General features: G+C 39.4%; 1 protein-coding gene across 8 annotated transcripts in view; it reads right to left on the reverse strand.

Annotated features, from left to right (window-relative positions):
- Window positions 1-22,898, reverse strand: part of HIVEP1 (HIVEP zinc finger 1) — a 181,008-nt gene that overhangs the window by 8,517 nt on the left and 149,593 nt on the right. For 7 of the 8 annotated variants that reach the window (XM_036347565.1, XM_036347562.1, XM_036347564.1 and 4 more), the window contains exon 7: window positions 19,154-19,255. The exons of the other annotated variant lie outside the window; for it this stretch is intronic. In XM_036347565.1, coding sequence (XP_036203458.1) covers window positions 19,154-19,255 — 102 coding nt within the window. The remainder of the gene's footprint in view (window positions 1-19,153; window positions 19,256-22,898) is intronic. 8 annotated transcript variants of the gene reach the window in all.

The raw sequence follows: 22,898 nt of genomic DNA on the forward strand, positions 1-22,898 counted from the left end.
GCCAGAGGACAAGAAGAGCAGCAAGGATTAGAGAACCTATTTGAAGAAATAAAGACAGAAAACTTCCCTGATATGGGAAAGAAAAAGTCACACAAGTACAGAGAGTCCCAAGCAAGATGAGCCCAAAAAGACCCACACCAAGACATGTCGTAATTACAATAGCAAATGCTAACAACAAAGAGAGAATCTTAAAGGCTGCAAGGGAGAGACAGAGAGTTACCTCAAAGGATCTCCCATCAGATTATCAAATGATTTCTCAACAGAAACAAATCAGGCCAGAAGGGAATGGAATGAAGTATACAAAGTGATGCAAAGCAAAGGACTGAGTCCAAGAATACTCTACCCAGAAAGACTATCAATCAAAATTGAAGGGGAAATCAAGTGCTTTGCAGACAAAAAAAGGCTAAAAGAGTTTATCACTACCAAGCCAGCAATGCAAGATATGCTAAAGTGAATGTTGTAAAAAGAAGAAATAGAAAGGGAAGAAGGAACACGGGCATAAAGAATAGAAATGGCTATAAACAAGTACCTATCAATAATAACATTAAATGTAAATCGAATAAATGCTCCAATCAAAAGACATCAAGTGGCTGAATGGATAAGAAAATATGACCCATATATATGCTGTCTACAAGAGACCCACTTCAGAACAAGGGACTCACACAAACTGAAAGTGAAGGAATGGAAAAATATATTTCAGGTATCTGACAAAATAGAAGTGAAGACCATAACAAGAGACAGAATGAAGACCATAACAAGAGACAAGGAAGGCCACTTCACAATTCTAAAGGGGCCGATACAACAAGAGGATATAACTCTGGTAAACATATACGCACCCAATCCAGGAGCACCCAAATACATAAAAAACTTCAGGAAGATATCAGGGGAGAGACTGATATAGTAGGAGACTTTATACCCCATTGACAACACTGGATAAATCCTCTAGACAAAAAAATCAGCAAAGAAACAGCAATCCTAAATGACTCACTAGATCACATGGACTTAACTGACATCTTCAGAACATTCTACACCAAAGCTACAGAATATACATTCTTCTCAAGCACACATGGGACATGTTCAAAGATAGACCCCATAAGAGTGCACAGGCAAAGTCTCTCCAAATTCATGAAGATTGAAATCACATCAAGCATCTTTTCAGATCACAATGGCATAATATTAGAAATAAACTACAATAAAAACAATCACAAAAATTCAAACACTTAGAGGCTGAATACCATTCTATTAAACAATGAGTGGGTTACCAAAGGAATCAAAGAAGAAAAACAAACAAACATCCTGGAAACAAATGACAATGAAAACACAACAATCCAAAATCTATGGGACACAGTGAAAGCAGTCCTGAGAGGGAAGTTCATAGCATTACAGGCCTACCTGAAAAAACAAGAAAAACTGGTAATAAACCATCTAACTATGGAAGTTAAAGAATTAGAAAGAAAGCAACAAGAAAATCCAAGAGTGAGCAGAAGACAGGAAATAATAATGATCAGAGTGGAAATAAATGACATAGAGACTAAAAAAAAACCCCAAAAAACAAAACAATACAAAAGATCAATGAAACCAAGAGCTGGTTCTTTGAAAGGATAAACAAGATTGATGAACCTCTAGCCAGGCTCACCAAGAAGCAAACAGAGAGGACCCAAATAAACAAAATCAGAAACAAAAGAGGCAAAATAACAACAGACCCCACAGAAATATGAAGAATCTTTAAAAAAAATACTATGAGCAACTCTATTCCAACAAACTGGTCAACCTAGAAGAAATGGACATGTTCCTAGAAAAATACCACCTTCCAAAACTCAACCAGGAGGAATAAAAATCTGAATAGGCCAATATCTATGGAGGAAATTGAAGCAGTAATAAAAAAACTTCCAACAAACAAAATCCCTGGACCAGACGGCTTCACAGCGGAGTTTTATCAAACATTCACAGAAGAAATAAAACCTATCTTCCCCAGACTACTCTGAAAAATTCAAGAGGAAGGCAAACTTCCAAGCTCTTTCTATGAAGCCAGCATTACCCTAATCCTAAAACCAGATAAAAACAATACAAAGAAAGAGAATTACAGGCCAATATCCCTCATGAACATAGATGCCAAAATTCTCAACGAAATTCTAGCAAATTGAATCCAGCATTACATTAGAAAGATCATACAGCATGACCAAGTGGGATTTATTCCAGGGATGAAAGGATGGTACAATATCCACAAATCAATAAACGTGATACACCACATAAACAAACTGAGAGATAAAAACCATACAATCATATCAATTGATGCAGAAAAAGCATTTGACAATATCCAACACCCTTTCTTGATAAAAACTCTCAGCAAGGTGGGAATAGAAGGATCATACCTCAACATAATATAAGCCTTATATGACAAACCTACAGCCAACATCATACTCAATGGGCAAAAACTAAAACCATTTTCCCTAAGACCGTGGTCGGCAAACAGCAGCTTGCGAGCCACATGCGGCTCTTTGGCCCCTTGAGTGTGGCTCTTCCACAAAATACCACGTGCGGGTGAGCATGTACAGTGTGAATGAAACTTTGTGGCCCATGCGCAGAAGTCGGTATTTTGTGCAAGAGCCGGTATTTTGTGGAAGAGCCACACTCAAGGAGCCAAAGAGCTGCACGTGGCTCGCGAGCCATGGTTTGCCAAGCTGCAGTTTGCCGACCACTGCCCTAAGAACAGGAACAAGACAGGGATGCCCACTCTCACCACTCCTGTTTGACATAGTACTGGAAGTACGAGCCATGGTGATAAGACAAGAAGAAGAAATAAAAGGCATCCAAATTGGAAAGGAAGAAGTAAAATTGTCCTTATTCGCAGATGACATGATATTGTACATAGAAAACCCTAAAGACTCCATCAAAAAACTACTAGGCTTAATAAATGAATTCGGCAATGTAGCAGGATACAAAATTAATACCCAGAAGTCTAAGGCTTTTGTATACACCAATAATGAACTCACAGAAACTAGAAAAGCAATCACATTTACCATTGCAACAAAAAAATTAAGATAGCTATGAATAAAGGAGGTAAAGGACCTGTACTCAGAAAATTACAGGACATTGAAAAAAGAAATAGAGGAAGACATAAACAAATGGAAGAATATACCATGTTCATGGATTGGTAGAATCAACATCATCAAAATGTCCATACTACCCAAAGCAATCTATAAATTCAATTCAATCCCCATTAAAATACCAACGGAATACTTCAAAGACCTAGAACAATCTCTCAAAAAATTCATCTGGAATAAAAAAAGACCCCGAATAGCTGCAGCAATCCTGAAAAAGAACAAAGTAGGTGGGATCTCAATACCAGATATCAATCTGTATTACAAAGCCACTGTTCTCAAAACTGTCTGGTACTGGCACAAAAACAGACATATAGATCAATGGAATAGAACAGAGAATCCAGAAATTGACCCAAACCTATATGCTCAATTAATATTTGACAAAGGAGGCAAGAACATACAATGGAGTCAAGACAGTCTCTTCAATAAATGGTGTTGGGAAAATTGGACAGATACATGCAAAAAAATGAAACTAGACCACCAACTTACACCATACACAAAAATAAACTCAAAATGGATAAAGGACTTAAACGTAAGATGGGAAACTATAAAAATCTTAAAAGAATCCACAGGCAGCAAAATCTCAGACATATGCCAAAGCAGTATATTCACCAATACAGCTCCTAGGGCAATGGAAACTAAGGAGAAAATAAACAAATGGGACTACATCAAAATAAAAAGCTTCTGCACAGCATAAGAAACCATCAACAAAGCAACAAGAAAGCCCACTGCATGGGAGAACATATTTACCAATGTCATCTCTGATAAGGCTTTAATCTCCAACATTTACAGGGAACTCATACAACTTAACAAAAGGAAGATAAACAATCCAATCATTGAGCAGTGTTCTTGGTAACTTGGGTAATAAGAATCAAAGAAGGTATTCTAGAGGGAAACCAAGATGGCGGCATAGGTTAACGCCAGAGATTGCTGCCTCGAACAACCACTTCAAAAAACAACTAAAAGACGGAACGGACATCATCCAGAACCACAGGAAGGCTGGCTGAGTGGAAATTCTACAACTAGGAGGAAAGAGAATATCATACCCAGACTCAGAGGAGGCGCAGTGCTGAAGTGAAATACTAAGGTGCGGAGTGCACACGGAGTGGGCTGGAGGCGGAGGGCGCGGTTGCTGTTTTCAATCGGGAGGGAGTTTCAGACTCTGAGCTCCAGATCCGGGCGAGTCTCTAGGGACCCAGACTCAAACGGGAGAAGCGGGACAGTCTGGCTTCGGTCGGAACTCGAAGGCAGCTTTCTCTCTGAGGTTTACAGCGGTTGCTGGGACTCTGTGAAGCAGAGCCCCTAGGGACGGAACTGAGAGCAGCCATAACTGCTCGCTCCGGCCCGCCCTGTAGATCCCCGGGGACCCACCCCGCCGAAGCCCTGCGCAGAGCCATTTGCCGGATAGCCTCAGGCAAACGCTACATTAGCACCGCCCTAGAGATCCAGCACAGAAACTCTCCCACTGCAGACACAGCGGACTATCATAGCCAGTAAGCCTGGAGGTCAAATCACCCCCGGTATTGCCGACAACAATCAAGGCTTAACTACAACAAGACTGCCCACAAAGACCACTAGGGGGTGTACCAAGAAAGCATAAAAAATGCGGAGACAAAGAAACAGGACAAAACTGTCAATGGAGGATATTGAGTTCAGAACCACACTTTTAAGGTCTCTTAAGAACTGTCTAGAAGCCGCCCATAAATGTAGTGAGATCCTCAAGAAATCTAATGAGACCATCGATGTTATGATAAAGAACCAACTAGAAATTAAGCATACACGGACTGAAATAACGAATACTATACAGACTCCGAACAGCAGACCAGAGGAGCGCAAGAATCAAGGCAAAGATTTGAAATGCGATGAAGCAAAAAACACCCAACCAGAAAAGCAAAATGAAAAAAGAATCCAAAAATACGAAGATAGTGTAAGGAGCCTCTGGGACAGCTTCAAGCGTACCAACATCAGAATTATAGGGGTGCCAGAAGATGAGAGAGAGCAAGATATTGAAAACCTATTTGAAGAAATAATGACAGAAAACGTCCCCCACCTGGTGAAAGAAATAGACTTACAGGTCCAGGAAGCGCAGAGAACCCCAAACAAAAGGAATCCAAAGAGGACCACACCAAGACACATCATCATTAAAATGCCAAGAGCAAAAGACAAAGAGAGAATCTTAAAAGCAGCAAGAGAAAGAAACTCAGTTACCTACAAGGGAATACCCATACGACTGTCAGCTGATTTCTCAACAGAAACTTTGCAGGCCAGAAGGGAATGGCAAGAAATATTCAAAGTGATGAATACCAAAAACCTACAAACAAGATTACTTTATCCAGCAAAGCTATCATTCAGAACTGAAGGTCAGATAAAGAGCTTCACAGATAAGAAAAAGCTAAAGGAGTTCACCACCACCAAACCAGTATTATATGAAATGCTGAAAGGTATCCTTTAAGAAGAGGAAGAAGAAGAAAAAGGTAAAGATACAAATTATGAACAACAAATATACATCTATCAACAAGTGAATAAATAATCTGATGAACAGAATAAACTGATGAACATAATAGAATCAGGGGCATAGAAAGGGAATGGACTGACTATTCTTGGGGGTAAAGGGGTGTGGGAGATGCGGGAAGAGACTGGACAAAAATCGTGCACCTATGGATGAGGACAGTGGGTGGGGAGTGAGGGCGGAGGGTGGGGCGGGAACTGGGAGGAGGGGAGTTATGGGGGGGAAAAAGAGGAACAAATGTAATAATCTGAACAATAAAGATTTAATTAAAAAAAAAACAACAAAAAAACAATCCAATCAAAAAATGGGCAAAGGACCTAAATAGACACTTTTCAAAAGAGGACATACAGAAAGCCAAGAGACATATGAAAATAAGGCTCAAAGTCACTAATCATCTGAGAGATGCAAATCAAAACAACAATGAGGTACCATCTCACACCTGTCAGACTGGCTGTCATCAACAAATCAACAAATGACAAGTGCTGGTGAGGATGCAGAGAAAAAGGAACCGTCGTGCACTGTTGGTGGGAATGCAGACTGGTGCAGTCATTATGGAAAACACTAAGGCGTTTCCTCAAGAAATTAAAAATGGAACTCCCATTTGACCCAGTAATACCACCTCTAGGAATATATCCCAAGAAAACAGAAACACCAATCAGAAAGGATATATGCACTCCTATGTTCATAGCAGCACAATTCACCATAGCTAAGATTTGGAAATAGCCTAAGTGCCCATCAGAAGATGAGTGGATTAAAAAACTGTGGTACAGCTACACAATGGAATACTATGCTGCTGTAAAAAAGAGGGAATTCTTACCACTTGCAACAGCATGAAAGGAACTGGAGAGCATTATGCTAAGCAAAATAAGCCAGTCAGAGAAAGATATGACAGTCAGAGTGATATCACATGATCTCACTCATTTGTGGAATATAAAGAACATCATAAACTGATAAACAAAAATAGATACAGAGATAAAGAAGCATCAAACAGACTGTCAAATTTCAGCGGGAAGGCAGGGGAGTGTTGGGGAGGGGTAAGAAATCAACCAAAGGACTTGTATGCATGCATATAAGCCTAACCAATGGACACAGACACTGGGGTGGTGAGGGCATGTGCTGGAGGGTTGAGCGGGGGGCGAGGGGGAGGGAGGTCAATGGGTAAAAAGGAGACATATGTACCACTATTTGTAATACTTTAAACAATAAAAAAATTAAAAGTAAATAAAGTATAGTCAATAAGCTAGCTTATAAATATGCATGAGTTAGGTACAGACATTAAAAGCATCATATAATCATTTGATTATGAATAGCAGAATATATGAAATGCAGCCTCTGGGTGCATGTGGCTCTCTGACTGCTCTTGTAGATAGTTTTACTGGAACAGCCAGGCTCCTTAGTTTACATGTAGTCTATGGCAGGTTTTGCACCACAACCACAGAGTTTTATGGTTACAACAGAGACTGTATGGCCTCAAAAGCCTAAACTAAAATAGTTGCAATTAGGTCCTCTACAGTGAAAGTTTGCCAACATCTATACTCTATTTCATGATTAAACCTTACAACCACCCTGTGATGGAGCTGAAATCAAACTTACACAAGGAAGTGAAGGAATTTATATAGGACTAGAAGACATGGAAGCCAGAATTTAAAACCAGGTTTTTATACATTTATGAATCCCATCATTAATCCAATTAGATAAGCTGACTTCAGCATTATATTACAACTGTTTTTTCTTGGCTTATACAACAGACTGTGAAACTGCAAGAGGATAAGCTGGTTTAGCCCATGCATCCCCCAGGCACTTGGGGACAGAAGGAACCCACACACTTGCTTAACACATTCATAAATACATGGCCCTTTAAAGTTCTATTTAATTTACAACCTCCAAATACATTCCCCCTCATTATCAATAAATTCTTCCAAAATGCAGTACAATTTTACATAAGTTTAATTCCTTTATTTTTTGTGTGAATTAAATTCATGAGGAAAAAGAGGTATGCAATGCAGTAATACTGTTTCAAAAGCAAATGTTTTGACAAATTTATGTCAAACATCTTCCTACAGATGTATTTCAAAAGTATCTTTTGAAGGTCAGTTGGATGAACTGCACCCTGCCCTCCCAGCACTGCCAGACAGTGACACCTACTGGAAGAGTCTGATCCAGAGGCAGCACAGGAAGCCTTTCAGGACAGGCTGCACAGGGTCCTCAACACCGCTCCCAGCCCCAGCCCCAGGCCCAGCCCCAGCCCCAGCCCCCTGCCCCCAGCCCCAGCCCCAGCCCCAGCCCCAGCTCCTATTCCAACCCCCTGCCCCAGCCCCAGCCTTAGCCCCAGCCCCTATTCCAGCCCCTAGCCCCAGCCACAGCCCCTCCCTCCAGCCTCAGCCCCAGCCCCGGCATTCTTTGTTGTAGTTTGCTTGTTTTTGTTTTTCTCATCTGTCTAGAAATATTACTTTGAAATCCAGACAAACCAAAAGCAACCTGAGGAAAATAACTTTTTAAAAGCATGTAACTGCTGCAGTAATGCTTTTTTTGTTTTTGTTTTTAAAGATGAAAACATCATTAAGAACAATGGGCCAGAGTTTAATATTTTTCACTTTAGGAAGTAAACCATAAGACTATCACATATGTGCCACTCATTAATGATATAATACTTTATTTTAACTCTAACTCCTAAGCCCTATCTATTCTTGTTTCATATTATGCCTGAAAATTTTTCTTAAAAAGGAATAGTTTTCATAAAAATCCATTCTACATAAAAATACACACTACAGCTTTTATTTAGATGTTTTATAAACATCACTTAGATTATTTTTAAGGGCCAGTGTGATGGAGGCTTTAAATCCTGTGATCTAAGATCATCATTTTACACACGTTATCAAGAATAATGTTTCTAGTTATTCTGCCGTACTGAATGGCTCCCGCAATTTGACAGTTGAAGGCACATTATTAACATTCCTCATATTGAAGTCAGCATTCTGTTGACAAAAACATTCTCTGGATCAAGGCACAAAAAGTAAATAGCTGGCAGTATGATTTTTGACACAAAAAGTGAAAAGGAAAAAGTTTTCCTAATTTCCCCAAGAACACAGGAAAAAATTCCCCAGGCTATATAATTTTTCATGGCAAGAATACAGGGCATGTGCAGCTGGGCTGGAAGGATTTCATAAGCACATACTATAATTACAGCTTGAGTTGCCAGTTTTAAACTAAATGGAAACTTCTTTTAAATGCCAAAATGTATAGACTTTAATGCTGGCTTAGAAAAATTTCTAATTCCTTCCACTAAATTCAAAATAAACATTTCCTAATATCTCTAAATTTAATCCATTTAAAAATTAGAACAGGAACTCATCTGCTAAAGGAAAAAGTAGATAGCCATACAGCCCGCTGTTGCCAAGGGTAATGAAGCAGTAAAAAGACCAAGGGTCTTCTGAGTCTTCTGGCCCTTCATCATACCACCTGCACATTGACCTCTAATAAGCACTCTTTATCACCAGGGAACTTGCACATTATGCTGATGAATGACATCCTGGGTATTGTGTGGTTGGTACAGTGGAGAATGAGTTTAGGATCCTTAAAAAAGGGAAAGACTGAAGACAATGCCAGGAAAAGAAGTACTGAAGTTAAATAGAAATAAATCTGGAGTAAACCTTTGGTGAAAATAAAACAAGGCAGATATAAAAACATAACTAAATACAAACACAGAATAAAAAGACTTAAGACTTTGCCCACAAAGCCATAAGCTGACCAAGACATTACCAAATGGTAATGATGTTTACAAAATAAACATTATGATGGGATCCTGTGTAGCAATACTCTCTGGCCTTTGGTGAGCATTTAATGAATTTTGTTGAATGACTGAAAGCTCACAGATGAATTTCTTGGTGATGATTATGTGTGTGCTACAAAAAATATCAGTTAAGTGACCAAGCCCCCAAATTTATCCTAAAGCCTAAAAACACTATCCCTTAGTTTTCTGGGTGCTGTTCTGCAAAGTCTGGCAGGGACTAGATTAAGAATCCTGTCTCCCAGATAACACCAAACTGGTGGTGTTTTTTTGTTTTCTTTGAAAAGATTTACCCCATTCCCCAGATGTCTGAGATAATCAAAATTTAAATACATGTAGCAAGTTCTTGTAGATCTGTTAGTTGAATGGATGTGTGACTATCACACAAATGTGTCAAATCCACCAGTTCTTCAGAAGGTGCTGCAGGACTCCACTGCTGCTGAAACTACCACCTCATTTTAAATGTGGAATGTGAAGCATGGCTAGCAAAGCTACCTAGGAATTTTTTTTAAACATATTTTACTGATTTTTTTTTTTTTTTTTTTTTTTTACAGAGAGGAAGGGAGAGGGATAGAGTTAGAAACATCTATGAGAGAGAAACATCGATCAGCCGCCTCCTGCACACACCCCACTGGGGATGTGCCTGCAATCAAGGTATATGCCCTTGACCGGAATCAAACCCAGGACCCTTCAGTCCGCAGGCCGAGGCTCTATCCACTGAGCCAAACCGGCCAGGGCTACCTAGGAATTTTATTCAGTGTCCAGTGAAGACAATATCACAAGTTTTCATGCAATTCAAGACTTGCCGAAACCGGTTTGGCTCAGTGGATAGAGCATCGGCCTGCGGACTGAAAGGTCCCAGGTTCGATTCCGGTCAAGGGCATGTACCTGGGTTGTAGGCACATCCCCGGTGGGGGATGTGCAGGAGGTGGCTGATCGATGTTTCTCTCTCATCGATGTTTCTGACTTTCTATCTCTCTCCCTTCCTCTCTGTAAAAAATCAATAAAATATATTTAAAAAAAAAAAAAAAAAAAGACTTGATGTTTTACAGTACGGGTTTCCTAAAAGACACGTGGCTCCTGAATTTGGCTACTTATTTTTCTTTAATGATTCTTTATTATTTAATTGGCATCTGTAATCTACTGGCATAATTAAAGGACAAATTTCAACTGTCTAAAAATAACTGGGTGATAAAAGATATTCTGTCCATAGTTTTTCTTAATTATTTTAGACTCTCACTTCTCAGGTGGCTAGACCACGTCCCTTGTGAAATTAAGTGCAGTTGTGGAGGCATAACAAAGGCATCCAAAAAAGCTGCTAATCACTACCTTTTGGGATGCAGGATGGAAAGTAAACTGGTAACTGCTGAGGCACCTTAGCATGTCCCTGAATTTTGACTGTAGACATGCACCAAATGGAATCTTAGTGTGATTTCTAGGAGTGTACTGTGAGGAGGGCTGAAGGTCAGGTTTGTGTAATCGAACACAAAATATGAAAAATGACATCATGATTCCAGGTTGCCACAAAAGCATTTGAGAAAACTGTTCACCATAACAGCAAGTTATGTGTCAAAAGATTCTACATTGCCCAATGCAATTTTATCACTTATTTTCGCTTACTGGGCTAAGAAAATGGAGAATATGTTGTCAGAGAGGAACTTCAGTATGGAAGAGAATTCCATGTGGCAGCTGAAGTCTCAGAGGAGACGCTGCCATGCGCCTGACTGTGGGTGGTGAGTATGCCTGGCGAGCAGGGAGGCAGAAACTCCCATGGGCAAGGAGCACGCAGGGAGGAGAACCAGCGTACAAGGTCACCTGAAAATGACCAGTCTCCGAACTCCAGAGCTTTGTCCTCCTAGCAGACACATATTTCAAAACTTAAAATTATAAACTTAAAACTATAAACTTAAAAATATTTTCTTCCTTCTAATTTTTTAAAAGCCAGCTACTTCATCCACTACTATAGCTACTTATAAAAAAATGTGTATTTTTTCTTGGAAAATGAAATTGATAATAAAATTGAACACTTCATAACATGCTGCTAATCCTTTAATGTCTTTATGGAGTTGATAAGGGCAATGTTTTAAGACATATGGAAATACTGAAGTAGAAACAAATCAAGTCCTTATCTTTCATGATAGTCTATGAAAACTCTATACCACAGTGATGCCGGGCCAGAGTAGAAATTAATTCCAGGGGGAATAATGCTCCCTAATTTAATAAATGAAGAGTGAGGATCCTGAATTAGTCATCATACATTTATAATCATATATACAAACTAATGTCATGAGGGAAAAGACACACCAGACTTTCCACCCAAATTTGTAAACTCCATTTAGGGGAGAGTGAGGAATGGACTTTGTTTATAAAAACACCCTTCCAGACAAAGATTTTTTTCTCTACAGTATTATTTATTTTTGTTGGTGGTGAATATAACTTAACGAAATCATGCTTCTTTTAGTCATTATTGTCTAAATTCCCACCACAAAATAAAACAGAAGTGGGAGGGAAAAATGCAAAAGTCATAGCAATGAAAATTCCAGGGTCACAGATTATCATTTATTTCTTTGTTTCAAAAAACATTTGAGAAAATAATCTGGGTTAAAAATCAGAAACATATGGGCCTAAAAGGAAATGGCTTTAAATAATATACACGAAAAACTTAGGCTTTCTTAAAAAAAAAAAAAAAAAAAAAAAGGAACACTATATATCACTGAATGTTTACAAGAATACAAATACTAGAAAAATCATACCTAAGAGATAATGGTTTTCAAGTGTCCAAACATCAAGAAATTGATATAAACTGCCACAGCAGAGACTGGTTATATCTAGGGAGATGTGAGTATAGTTGAAACCTAGAATGATTGCATCCCATGCATAGGATGACCTATTCACCAACCACTGTCCCAGGGTGTGCCCTGTCCAACTTTCTCATCCTGTGCCATTTACACTTTTAATGTCCTATTCTTGTCCAACCTCTGGACATTTGCTCAAACAAGTCCAGAATGCCTGCCTGCCTTTATCCTACACCCTCATTGATATCTTTTGAAATAAAACAATGTATGAATAAATAACTTCCTTCCCTTTCCTCTGGGACACACTTAGTCACCCTTCTGCAACCAACTAGGCTGCACGGCTCCCTCTCTGATCCCAGGCTTGGGAGGTGAACCCTGCCAAGTCAGAGCAAGCTCCAACCTCCCGGCCAGGGCGAGGAGCTCTTGGGGCATGGCCACACCTATTAAGCAATGCTGGGGTGCTACACAGATAAAGGAAGGAATCTGAAAGGGAATAAACTTTTCTTCTCTGGAACTACAGGAAAAAAAAAAAGAAACAAATTTTATCAATCTGGAGAGATCATTACTGAGGATGCAAAAACGGAATAGTCAGATAACTTAAATTATCTTTTAGTCTTCTAAGCCAATGACCACAAAAATAAGAAATTACCAAACCTGCCTGCACAACTTTAACAATACCTATATTGACTTTGGCCCTATCATGTAAACACTATTTGTAAGTGAAGGCATTAAATATTGTATTATAGCTACCATTTGATTTTAGTAAAGGAAGTTAATGGATAACTAATATATCAAATTCTAAAAATAATCTTGAATTATTTCCTGACAGACTGTAGGTCATTTGTTCCCAGTCATCCATTTAATCAATAATTATTTACTGTTATCACTACTTAATAGGCACAATCCTAAGGTGCTGGAGACAGAGCAGTCAACACAATGACATCCTTGTCCTCCCCTCTGGTAGCACTCAGTGCTCTAAGAAAAAATAAAGCAGAACAGGGAGCATAAGTAATGCTGGCTGTAAGAGACTGAGGTTTTTTTTGTTTTGTTTTTTAATAGGTTCAGGAAGGCCTCACTGGTAGGAAACATCTACCAGTGGGTAAGATAATGGGTAAGTCTTGCAATATCTAGTAGAGGACATTCCAAAGACAGGCAACAAGTACAAAAGGGAGACAGGGGCCTGCTGGGTGTGTTCAGTAAAGAACAAGATCGGTGTGGTTGCAGTTGGGTGAGCAAGGGAGGCAGGAGTGAGAGAAGAGTTCCAGAGATGGTAGTGAGGAAGGGTGAGTGGAGAGAGCTCAGAGGGTACAGTAGATCATTGCTCTGATGGAGACTGGGAACTGCTGGAGGGTTTTAAGCAAAGTAATGAGGTACATTTTTACAAATCACTTTGGTTGCTGTATTGAAAACAATCTGTAAAGGGGCAAAGGTTGAACCACAGGGGTTACTATGAGCAATTTAGTAGAGGTGATAGTTTTGACCAGGGTTGGGTGGCAAAGGTAATTAAAAGTGGTTGAATTCTGAATACGTTTTGAAGAGCAGAAAGGTAACCTGGTGGATTAGAAGCAAAATGAGGGCATCAAGATTTTTGGTCTAGCAACTGGAAGGATGGGCGAGGTCTGTAGGAAAAGCATGCTTCTTAGAAGTAAGAGGAAATCAGAAGTGGTCATGTCAAACTTGAAATGCCTATTAGACTTTCAAGTGGAGATGGTGTGTAAGCAGATGGATATGTAAATTTGGAGTAAATATGGGAATCATCAGCATATAGGTGGTATTTAAAATCAGAAGACTGGGTGAGATTACTTAGAGCAGTGGTTCTCAACCTTCCTAATGCTGTGACCCTTTAATACAGTTCCTCATGTTGTGGTGACCCCCAACCATAAAATTATTTTCATTGCTACTTCATAACTGTAATGTTGCTACTGTTATGAATCGTCATGTAAATATCTGATATGCAGGATGTATATCAAATTGAACATAATTAAAGCATAGTGATTAATCACAAAAACAATATGTAATTATATATGTGTTTGCCGATGGTCTTAGGTGACCCCTGTGAAAGGGTCGTTCGACCCCCAAAAAGGTCGCGACCCACACGTTGAGAACCGCTGACTTAGAGAGTACAGATAGAAAGGAGACTGGAGACCACAGCCAGGGGGCAGTACATTTAGAGGCTGGGGAGATGAGAAGTCAGCCTTGGAGACTGAGAAGGAATAGCTAGTGTTAGACTAGAAAATAGTACAACTTTCAGGCTTTCCCCTCTACCCACAAGAACATTTGAAGAATTGCTAAGCAAAATCCCATCTCTGAATATCATAATTTACTGGAATGAAACTTTTTAAAGAGTAAGACCCAACCTTAGGATAATAATCAAGAAAACACAAAGATAGCAAACTATCAATCATCAAATTGGTTAAAATTTAAAATTCTTACAATATATAGTTTAGGATGTACAGAAATGAAAAGTTTCCTCTGGAGAACAGTTTACAATTATAAAGCAAAATTAATTTTTAGGTGTCTACATACAAGCTGAAACTGTTTGTGCAAATTCACAAACAAAACCATATATTTATATACACACACACACACATATATATGCACATATGTGTATATATACATACATGTATATGTACATTAAAGGAATTGAAAGAAAACCCTTAAATGCAGTTAGTGTTTGCCTCTGAGGGGGAGAGTGCCTGGAATTGACGGGTAAGGAAAACTACATATAATGTATAATGCCTTACTTAGCTTGTTTTTACAAACATACATTATTTATGAAAAAGATTTGAAAAAAAATGTGAAAAAATATTTACAGGGTGGGGCAAAGTAGGTTTATAGTTGTTCATATAGAAAATAACACAATAATTAATAAATAATAATACAAGAATAAACTGTGTTTCATGTACTCACAACTGTAAACCTACTTTTGCCCACCCTGTACAATCATCCACTCTGGTGTGAGGACATGAGTGCATGTAATAAAACTCTTTGTAATCTTTCTGTATTTAAAATAACTCAACATATTTTTTAAAGCACAAAAGAGAATAAAAGGAAAACAAGAATATTTGTTTAAAACAACAAATGTGTATTACATCTAAACCTACATACTAGCCTATAATAAAGCAAAAGTAGAAGAATATATTTTGTTGGCATATTAATAAACTATTACTAGATCTCTATTATTTCATAGCATTTGGCAAAATCGACCCATATGCTATAATCTACTATTCAATAAAACCCGTTAAATAACTTTGAATACACTGGCAATAAATAGAGTAATTAAAAAAAATAAACTGAGAGAGAAACATGTAAAACCACCTAGTTTTATCAGAAGCTCTAATGTGAAGAGGGAATTAGGCTGTAAATTTGCATTATAATCAAAGACTTGCATCAAGTGTTTCTGGAATGAGAGAAATACAAACATGAATGGACAGGCATACAAGTCCATCAGATAGCCCATCTAAACAGTAAATGATACTTAATAGAAACCATACTTAATGCTCCTATGCAAATTTGGGATATAAGTATGTCTCAGAGGACTCTACAGACATGAGTTCACCTATATATTTATATAAAGGCCTAAGCGACTGTTACAACCAAATGACCGGTCGATCAGTTGCTATGACAAGCAATGATGACCAGGGGGCAGACACTCTACTCAGGAGCTGCCCCCTGGTGGTCACTGTGCTTCCACAGGGGGAGCACCGCTCAGCCAGAAGCCAAGCTCATGGCTGGTGAGCACAGCTGCAGAGGTGGGAGCTGAGCAGCGGTGGCGGCAGGTGCAGCGGGGCCAGGGTGAGTGGGAGCAGCGCAGCTCCCAGTCCCGGCTTGCGCTCCTCCCCGGCCGCCTGCTGCTTAGTGCACTGCTACATCCCTTGTACCCCATAAGCCTGCAGTTACAATCTCTGGAGAACAGTTGAAGCATGAACACTTGGAGTAACCAGGACGAGCCTGATATTGCCACTGAGCTCCTAGAACTCTGCCATCGGGCATTGAGATCAAATCTCATCTCTTACCGACTGCCCCGGAGCTACAGAGGAATGCAGCAATATAATAGTGGCCACAAGGTGGCTACTGACAATCTGGGTAAAAGTCAAAGAGAGATGGATCTGAAGGTTGGGGGCATAGGCAACAGAGCACCCCAACCCCCAAGATCCCCAGCTTTGTATTGTTCACCTCAGAGCGTCTCTTATCCGGCTCTGAGTGATGGAAAGCATCCAGCATGGCCCAAGGCGTCCACCGGGGACCTCCTGGCTGGCAAGGTGTGACCCTGGCTGCAGAAGGGACATTTGGAAATATTTTTTCAGGGAGCTGCGGGGACTCCCCAAGCGACTTCCCGGTGGCTCACCAACACATAGAAATTCCCCGGGCACGCAGGCGCAGGCTCCCGATTTCCTTTTGATGTGCATGAATCTGGGCACCAGGCCACTAGTATCTGTCTCTCTCTCTCTCTCTCTCTCTCTCTCTCTCTCTCTCTCTCTCTCTATATATATATATATATATATATATATATATATATATATATATTTATATGCCTAAGCGACTGTCCAACCATCTGACCGTTTTACCAGTAGCTATGATGCGCACTGACCACCAGGGGGCAGACCCTCAACACACAGGCATGGAAACATGGAACAGATTGATGAATCTCAGAGGGAAGGGCGGGAAGAGATTAACCAAAGATCTTATATTCATACTAGAGGCCCCGTGCACGGATTAGTGCACCGGTGGGGTCCCTCAGACTGGCCTGCGGGGATTGGGTTAAAACCGGCAGTCCGACATCCCCCTAGGGGTCCTGGATTGCAAGAGGGTGCAAATCTGTGCACTGGGCCTCTAGTTTTTTATAAGACCCCTCTTCTTGAAGAAGTAAAACATGTAAGAGTATATATTATAATAATACCTTTCACATTTACATATGTTCAGGTATCAGTATTTCATATTGCAACCTCTATGCCTTTTCTCTTCTGTGGGCAATAAAGACACTTGCTGAAAATGTTACTCATTTTTCCTAGCTTTTTACTTCTGAAATGCTCAGCATAATAGAGACACTGACACAGAAATAAACAAAGACACTGACACATAATTAAATTCCCAGCAATTAAAAAATTAGCTTTTATATGTGGAATCAAAAATACCAAAAAGCCCCCAAATAAAAAATAAAAAAAAACCCATAGAAAAAGAGATCAGGTTTGTGGTTACTAGAGGCAAGAGGTGAGGGGAGAAGGAATTAGAGAAAAGGTGGTCAAAAGGTACAAAGTTCCAATTATAATAGAAGTACTAGAAGTACAACATGATAACTATGGTTAATAGTGCTCTATGGTATATATGAAAGTTGTTAAGAGAGCTATTTGCTTTCTCTTTTTGTTATAAGAGATGATGAATTATAAATAAACTTACTGTGGTGACCATTTCACAATATGTATTTAAGTTATACAACTGTGCTGCACATTCTAACCTTATACAGGGATTTATGTCAGTTATATTTCAATAAAGCTGGGGAAAAATCCGCTTTTAATAAATATGTTCCTCGGACAAAAAAGTTACACATGTTAATTGGGTATTTTTAAATCCTAACTTTGCCATCCTCAATATGTAACAAAGCATCAAATTGTACATAAATCCTAAAAAGCTCCATATTGTCCTAAATTTGTTATGATTATCCTTTTCTTCTTTTAAGAATACATCAGTTTATTCTCCAAAAAAGGGTTAAAGGCAGTCCTTTCCAGTGCTTCCATAGTACATCATTTCAACTGTACCACTTAAGATGTGAGCCCCCTTTCTAGCATATTTAGAAATAAATTCAGACTGATTCATTCAGTGTGTTACTGATTGTCAAGTGGAATCAGATGCATTTGGTTTGTTACCTGTATTTTCAATGATGTCCTTACCATTTTTTTCTTTGGAAAATTTATCTATGTCAAACTAATGTTCATTAAATAAAACAAACAAGCAGGTAAATGTTTAGGACATTTTTCAAAAAAGCAGTAGGACAACTTTTTTCTTTTGTTAATTGCTTGGGTTTAAAAATGTCGTAGGAAAGGATAATTCTATTCTCTGATTGGTCAGAACAGATAATCAGGTTTACTCTGCTTCAAAGTTGATTAAAGATAAATACTTTCAGTTGTTGAATTAACACTGTTAAGAAAACAATTGGTTAAGTTTTCCAAAACAGAAAACACTTTGGGGAGCAAGCAAATGTTCTATTCCACAAATATTTGTGGAGCAGCTACTAGGAGCCAGGCACTCTGCTAATGGCTGTGGGTGAAGCAAAGATTATTTGGTCATCGATTCTGCTCATTTATGCTCAACAGTTTCAGGGGGGAGGTAAGGTAAGCATGCCAATCATCACAAAATAAGGCAGAAAAGGATTCAGTACTTTCAGGAGAAAAACTAAAATATTTTAGGAGTTCAGAGAAGGGAAAAATTGCTTCCCCCAAAAGTAGTGTGGGAAGGGAAAATCAGAGAAGGCTTCGTGACAGCAGTGGTATGAGCAGATCTTGAAGGAAAGGAAGACTTCGACCAATGCAGACTGGAGCCAGGTTTGTGTGGGGAGTGAGGGGCAGGGTGCAGGGAGGGCTGTATAGTAGAGAGCTGAATCAATGTCAGGTAAGCAGGAAATCCAAGCATTAGGGTAGGTAAAAGACAGAAAGGAGAAAGAAGGGTAGAGGCTATAAAGTCAAGTGGTTCATACTTTATCTGGTAGGCAAATAAAAACTAATAAAGACTTGAGACAGAGGAGTAGTGTGATCAGACACATGCTTCAGGAAGATTAATTGGACATCAGTGGGGAAGATGGAGAAGAAGGAAGACAAATTAGAGATGAGCAAACTAAGGATTCTATCGCATAATATAATGAAAATAGAAACTAAGCAGTATCAATGGGAATGGGAAGAAGAATATGGATGCAAAAAAATAGTGCATTATAAATAGCATTTATGAAAAATATGGAATAAAGCCTTACCTGATTCTTCTGTATCTTGTTCATCTATTAAACCTACTGAGACGCCTAAATCCACACATTTCTTGCTATGTGTCTTGGACTTCATGTGTTTTGTCAGATTTCCTTAAGGGAAAAGAATGTTTACTAAGCTTACATAGTATTATTTTGCTATTGCATTTGTCAACACTGGCAAATTCCATTCGTATTTCAAGTGAAAGTACAGGTTGTGGTCATACAATTCCAATGACTAAAGTTTGGAAAAAGAAAATATTGGTGTCTATATGTTGTAGGATCCTTGTTATTTATTAGTAATAGTTTTTTTGTTTTTTTTCAAATCTGACTTTTCTACTTTGAATAATGTCTTCTTTGGGTTAATTTTCTAATTGCTTCTGCCTGGGACCTAAATGGTTTCATACCCCTAATTCTGGCCGGGTTTTGTTGTGTTTTGGCATAGGTACAGGGTTTTGCTTTTCAGCAGGTAGCTTTCCCCCCACATGGGTCCACAGTCAATGCACAGGGAAACCAGGCTTATTTCAGAGGCCTTGAACGCCACTTCAGCACCAGCATTAAAACTCCAATGCTATAGGCATGTATCTGGCTTTGATGGCTTTTGTTTGTTTGTTTGTTTTAAAGCATCTGTTCAACATGCTATCTTGGAATTTCTTTTTTATTTTTGGTACCTAGGAATGAGCCTTTTTTAATTTTGAGCTTGACTATTAGAAACTATATTTGGTTGTTATTACATTAAAAACAGTAATTCTGAGTGTTTGGAACCTAAGAAAAGAACTGCCTGCATTAAGTTCACTTCACCGTATTGACTACATGTCTCACATTAATATCTCTAAAGGTGTGTTTCCTCGGGCAGCAGGTGTATGGACCTCTGTAAGTATTACCAGGGTAGGTGGGCACCACTGGGCATCTTGCCCGAGGCGTTCATTAGTGCAGGGGAAGAGCTCAGATTCCTCTGGGGCTACCAAGCAGAAGACCACACACACACACACAAAACTGTCATAACGGGAAAACCATCTCCTTTGAGAAAATAAAACCTACATACTGAGTTTGGTAAGCAGGGCAAATTAGCATTTGAGAATAAGTTTTTAGAAAACCTAAAAATGTCTCAATCATCCGTCTAGGGGTTGGGCTTGCAATAGTTGAAGGACCTGCAAAATTGCTATATTTATAGAGCCTTGATTCCACTAAGAATGCACTAAGTCAGTGATGGCGAACCTTTTGAGCTCGGCGTGTCAGCATTTTGAAAAACCCTAACTTGAAACTCTGGTGCCATGTCACATATAGAAATTTTTTGGTATTTGCAACCATAGTAAAACAAAGACTTATATTTTTGATATTTATTTTATATATTTAAGTGCCATTTAACCAAAAAAAAAATCAACCAAAAAAATGAGTTGGTGTGTCACCTCTGACACGCGTGTCATAGGTTCGCCATCACTGCACTAAGCCCATGGAACTGGTCACACTTGTTCAAGCCAATTGTTGCATTAGATAGTATGCACCATATCCCATAGCTTAGTGCATCAAGGTTCAAGTAAGAGGGTGCCCAGGCTAGATAATGTCTAGGATTCATCAAACTCTGCCTAGCTCTATGATTCCAGAGATAACATGGCTTAAATAGGCTGGCCACATCTGACATTTACTTTAAATACATTTAAAAATGAAAGATAAAGCAAATATGACAAAATATCAATAATTATTTTTACACAATGGGCATATCAATGTTTATCATACAAATCTCTACTTTTTTGTATGCTTTAGAATTTTCATATTAAAAAGTTATAAAAAAATGGTTTGGCCAGGTTAATTGGCTGAAATCTCCACTTACAGTCAAAATACTTTCTAGTACAATAAAAATATTACCCAGATACAATGTCCAGTAATAATTTCCTTTCAAATGCTTTTATTCTTTAAATAGATAACCAAAGAAGGTTATTTCCTTTCTAAAAAGTTAATGTATAATTGTAACTAGGCATATTTGGGAATATAAGTTTTAATAAGCAAATTTTCTCATAGCTTGAGCTATTACTATTAATCAATTTCTTAAATAATTTAAAATAAAAAAACAATTTGTATTTAAATATGCATATTAAAATGCAAATATCACCTAGCAATGCTATAAACTTTGTGCATTAATTTAATAGATAAAATTATCAACAGATTTAATAAACATTCATCTAAATCCTCTGGAAAGCATGAGAGATTAAGTTTTTGGGTTCTTATAGCTACAAATAGAGTCTAGCTTTCTATCATATACATGGAACTAGCTCCTACAGAGATGCAAGCTCACTGAATAGTTCCTGTTGACTGACCTTTAAAGCAGAATAGTGAAAGCAAATAGATTATTTTGAGAATGTACTCATAAATAAACTAAGAGCACAAATGATGGAGGACAGATTTCTAAGTGTTACCACCAGAAGCATCAATTTCTAACACTGCAGATCATTCCCTTGGTAGTATTTTGTTCTCTTTGCATATACATGTATAGCTCATGTCATTTCATCACTATTACTTTTGCTTAATAACCAGACACGTTCAAAAAGTAGAGTTGAACTGGCTAAGAAATAAAAGTAAATGAGAGTAGGGAAAAATCTACAGCCTAATAAAAAATAAGTGTATTATTATTTAGCTCCCTTTAAAGGTACTATGGAATCTCTTTTACATGTATTTGTAAAATCTAGACTGCTACCAGGGAAACTGATTGTCATGGCAAGAATAAGGAAATATTGAATTTCTAATATTTTTATTACCAGTCACAATAGCTAGGGTAGCTTTCTTCAAATAAATATTTAGCACATAATCCATATGAATTATCTGACAAAACAAAAAATTTAATGTGAATTCAGATATGCAGCATATTAGAGAAATGCAAGACATGTACACTGCTAACATACAATGATCACTTTTCAGGGGTCATTACGCTCTGTCTACCATTAAACATTTATCTAAAACTAGAGGCCCGGTGCACAAAAATTTGTGCACTGGGGGGGGGGGGGGGGTCCATCAGCCCGGCCTGTGCCCTCTCGCAGTCTGGGACCCCTCGGGAGATAACGACCTGCTGGCTTAGGCCTGTTCCCAGGTGGCAGAGGGCAGGCCCAATCCCTAGGTGCAGCCCCTGGTCGGGCTCAGAGCAGGGCTGATTGGGGAGTTGGGGCGCCGCCCCCTGTCATGCACAGAGCAGGGCGGATCGGGAGGTTGTGATGCCACCCTCAGTCACGCTCAGGGTAGGGCCAATTGGGGGGTTGGGGCACCACCCCCTGTCACACTCAAGGCAGGGTCAATGGGGAGGTTGCGGCGCCACCCCGTCACACACAGAGCAGGGCCCATCAGGGGGTTGGGGCGCTGCCCCCTGTCACTCACAGAGCAGGGCCCGTGGAGGGGGGGTTTGGGGTGCCGCACCCTGTCACACACAGAGCAGGGCCGATCAGGGGGTTGGGGCGCCCCACCCTGTCACACACAGAGCCGCAGGGCAATCAGGGGGTTGGGGAGCTCCCCCCTATCAGGCACAGAGCAGGGCTGATCAGGGGGTTGGGGCGCCTTCCCCTGTCACGAACAGAGGAGGGCGGATAGGGAGGCTGTGGCCCCGCCCCCTGTCACATACAGAGCCACAGGGCGATCAGGGGGTTTGGGCGATGCCCCCTGTCACACTGATCCCGGTGCTGGGAGGCATATTACCCTTTTACTACATAGGATAGAGGCCTGGTGCACGGGTGGGGGCCGACTGGTTTGCCCTGAAGGGTGTCCTGGATCAGGG

The sequence above is a fragment of the Myotis myotis genome, unplaced genomic scaffold (genome assembly GCF_014108235.1).
Source record: "Myotis myotis isolate mMyoMyo1 unplaced genomic scaffold, mMyoMyo1.p scaffold_m19_p_2, whole genome shotgun sequence".
Lineage (NCBI taxonomy): Eukaryota > Metazoa > Chordata > Mammalia > Chiroptera > Vespertilionidae > Myotis > Myotis myotis.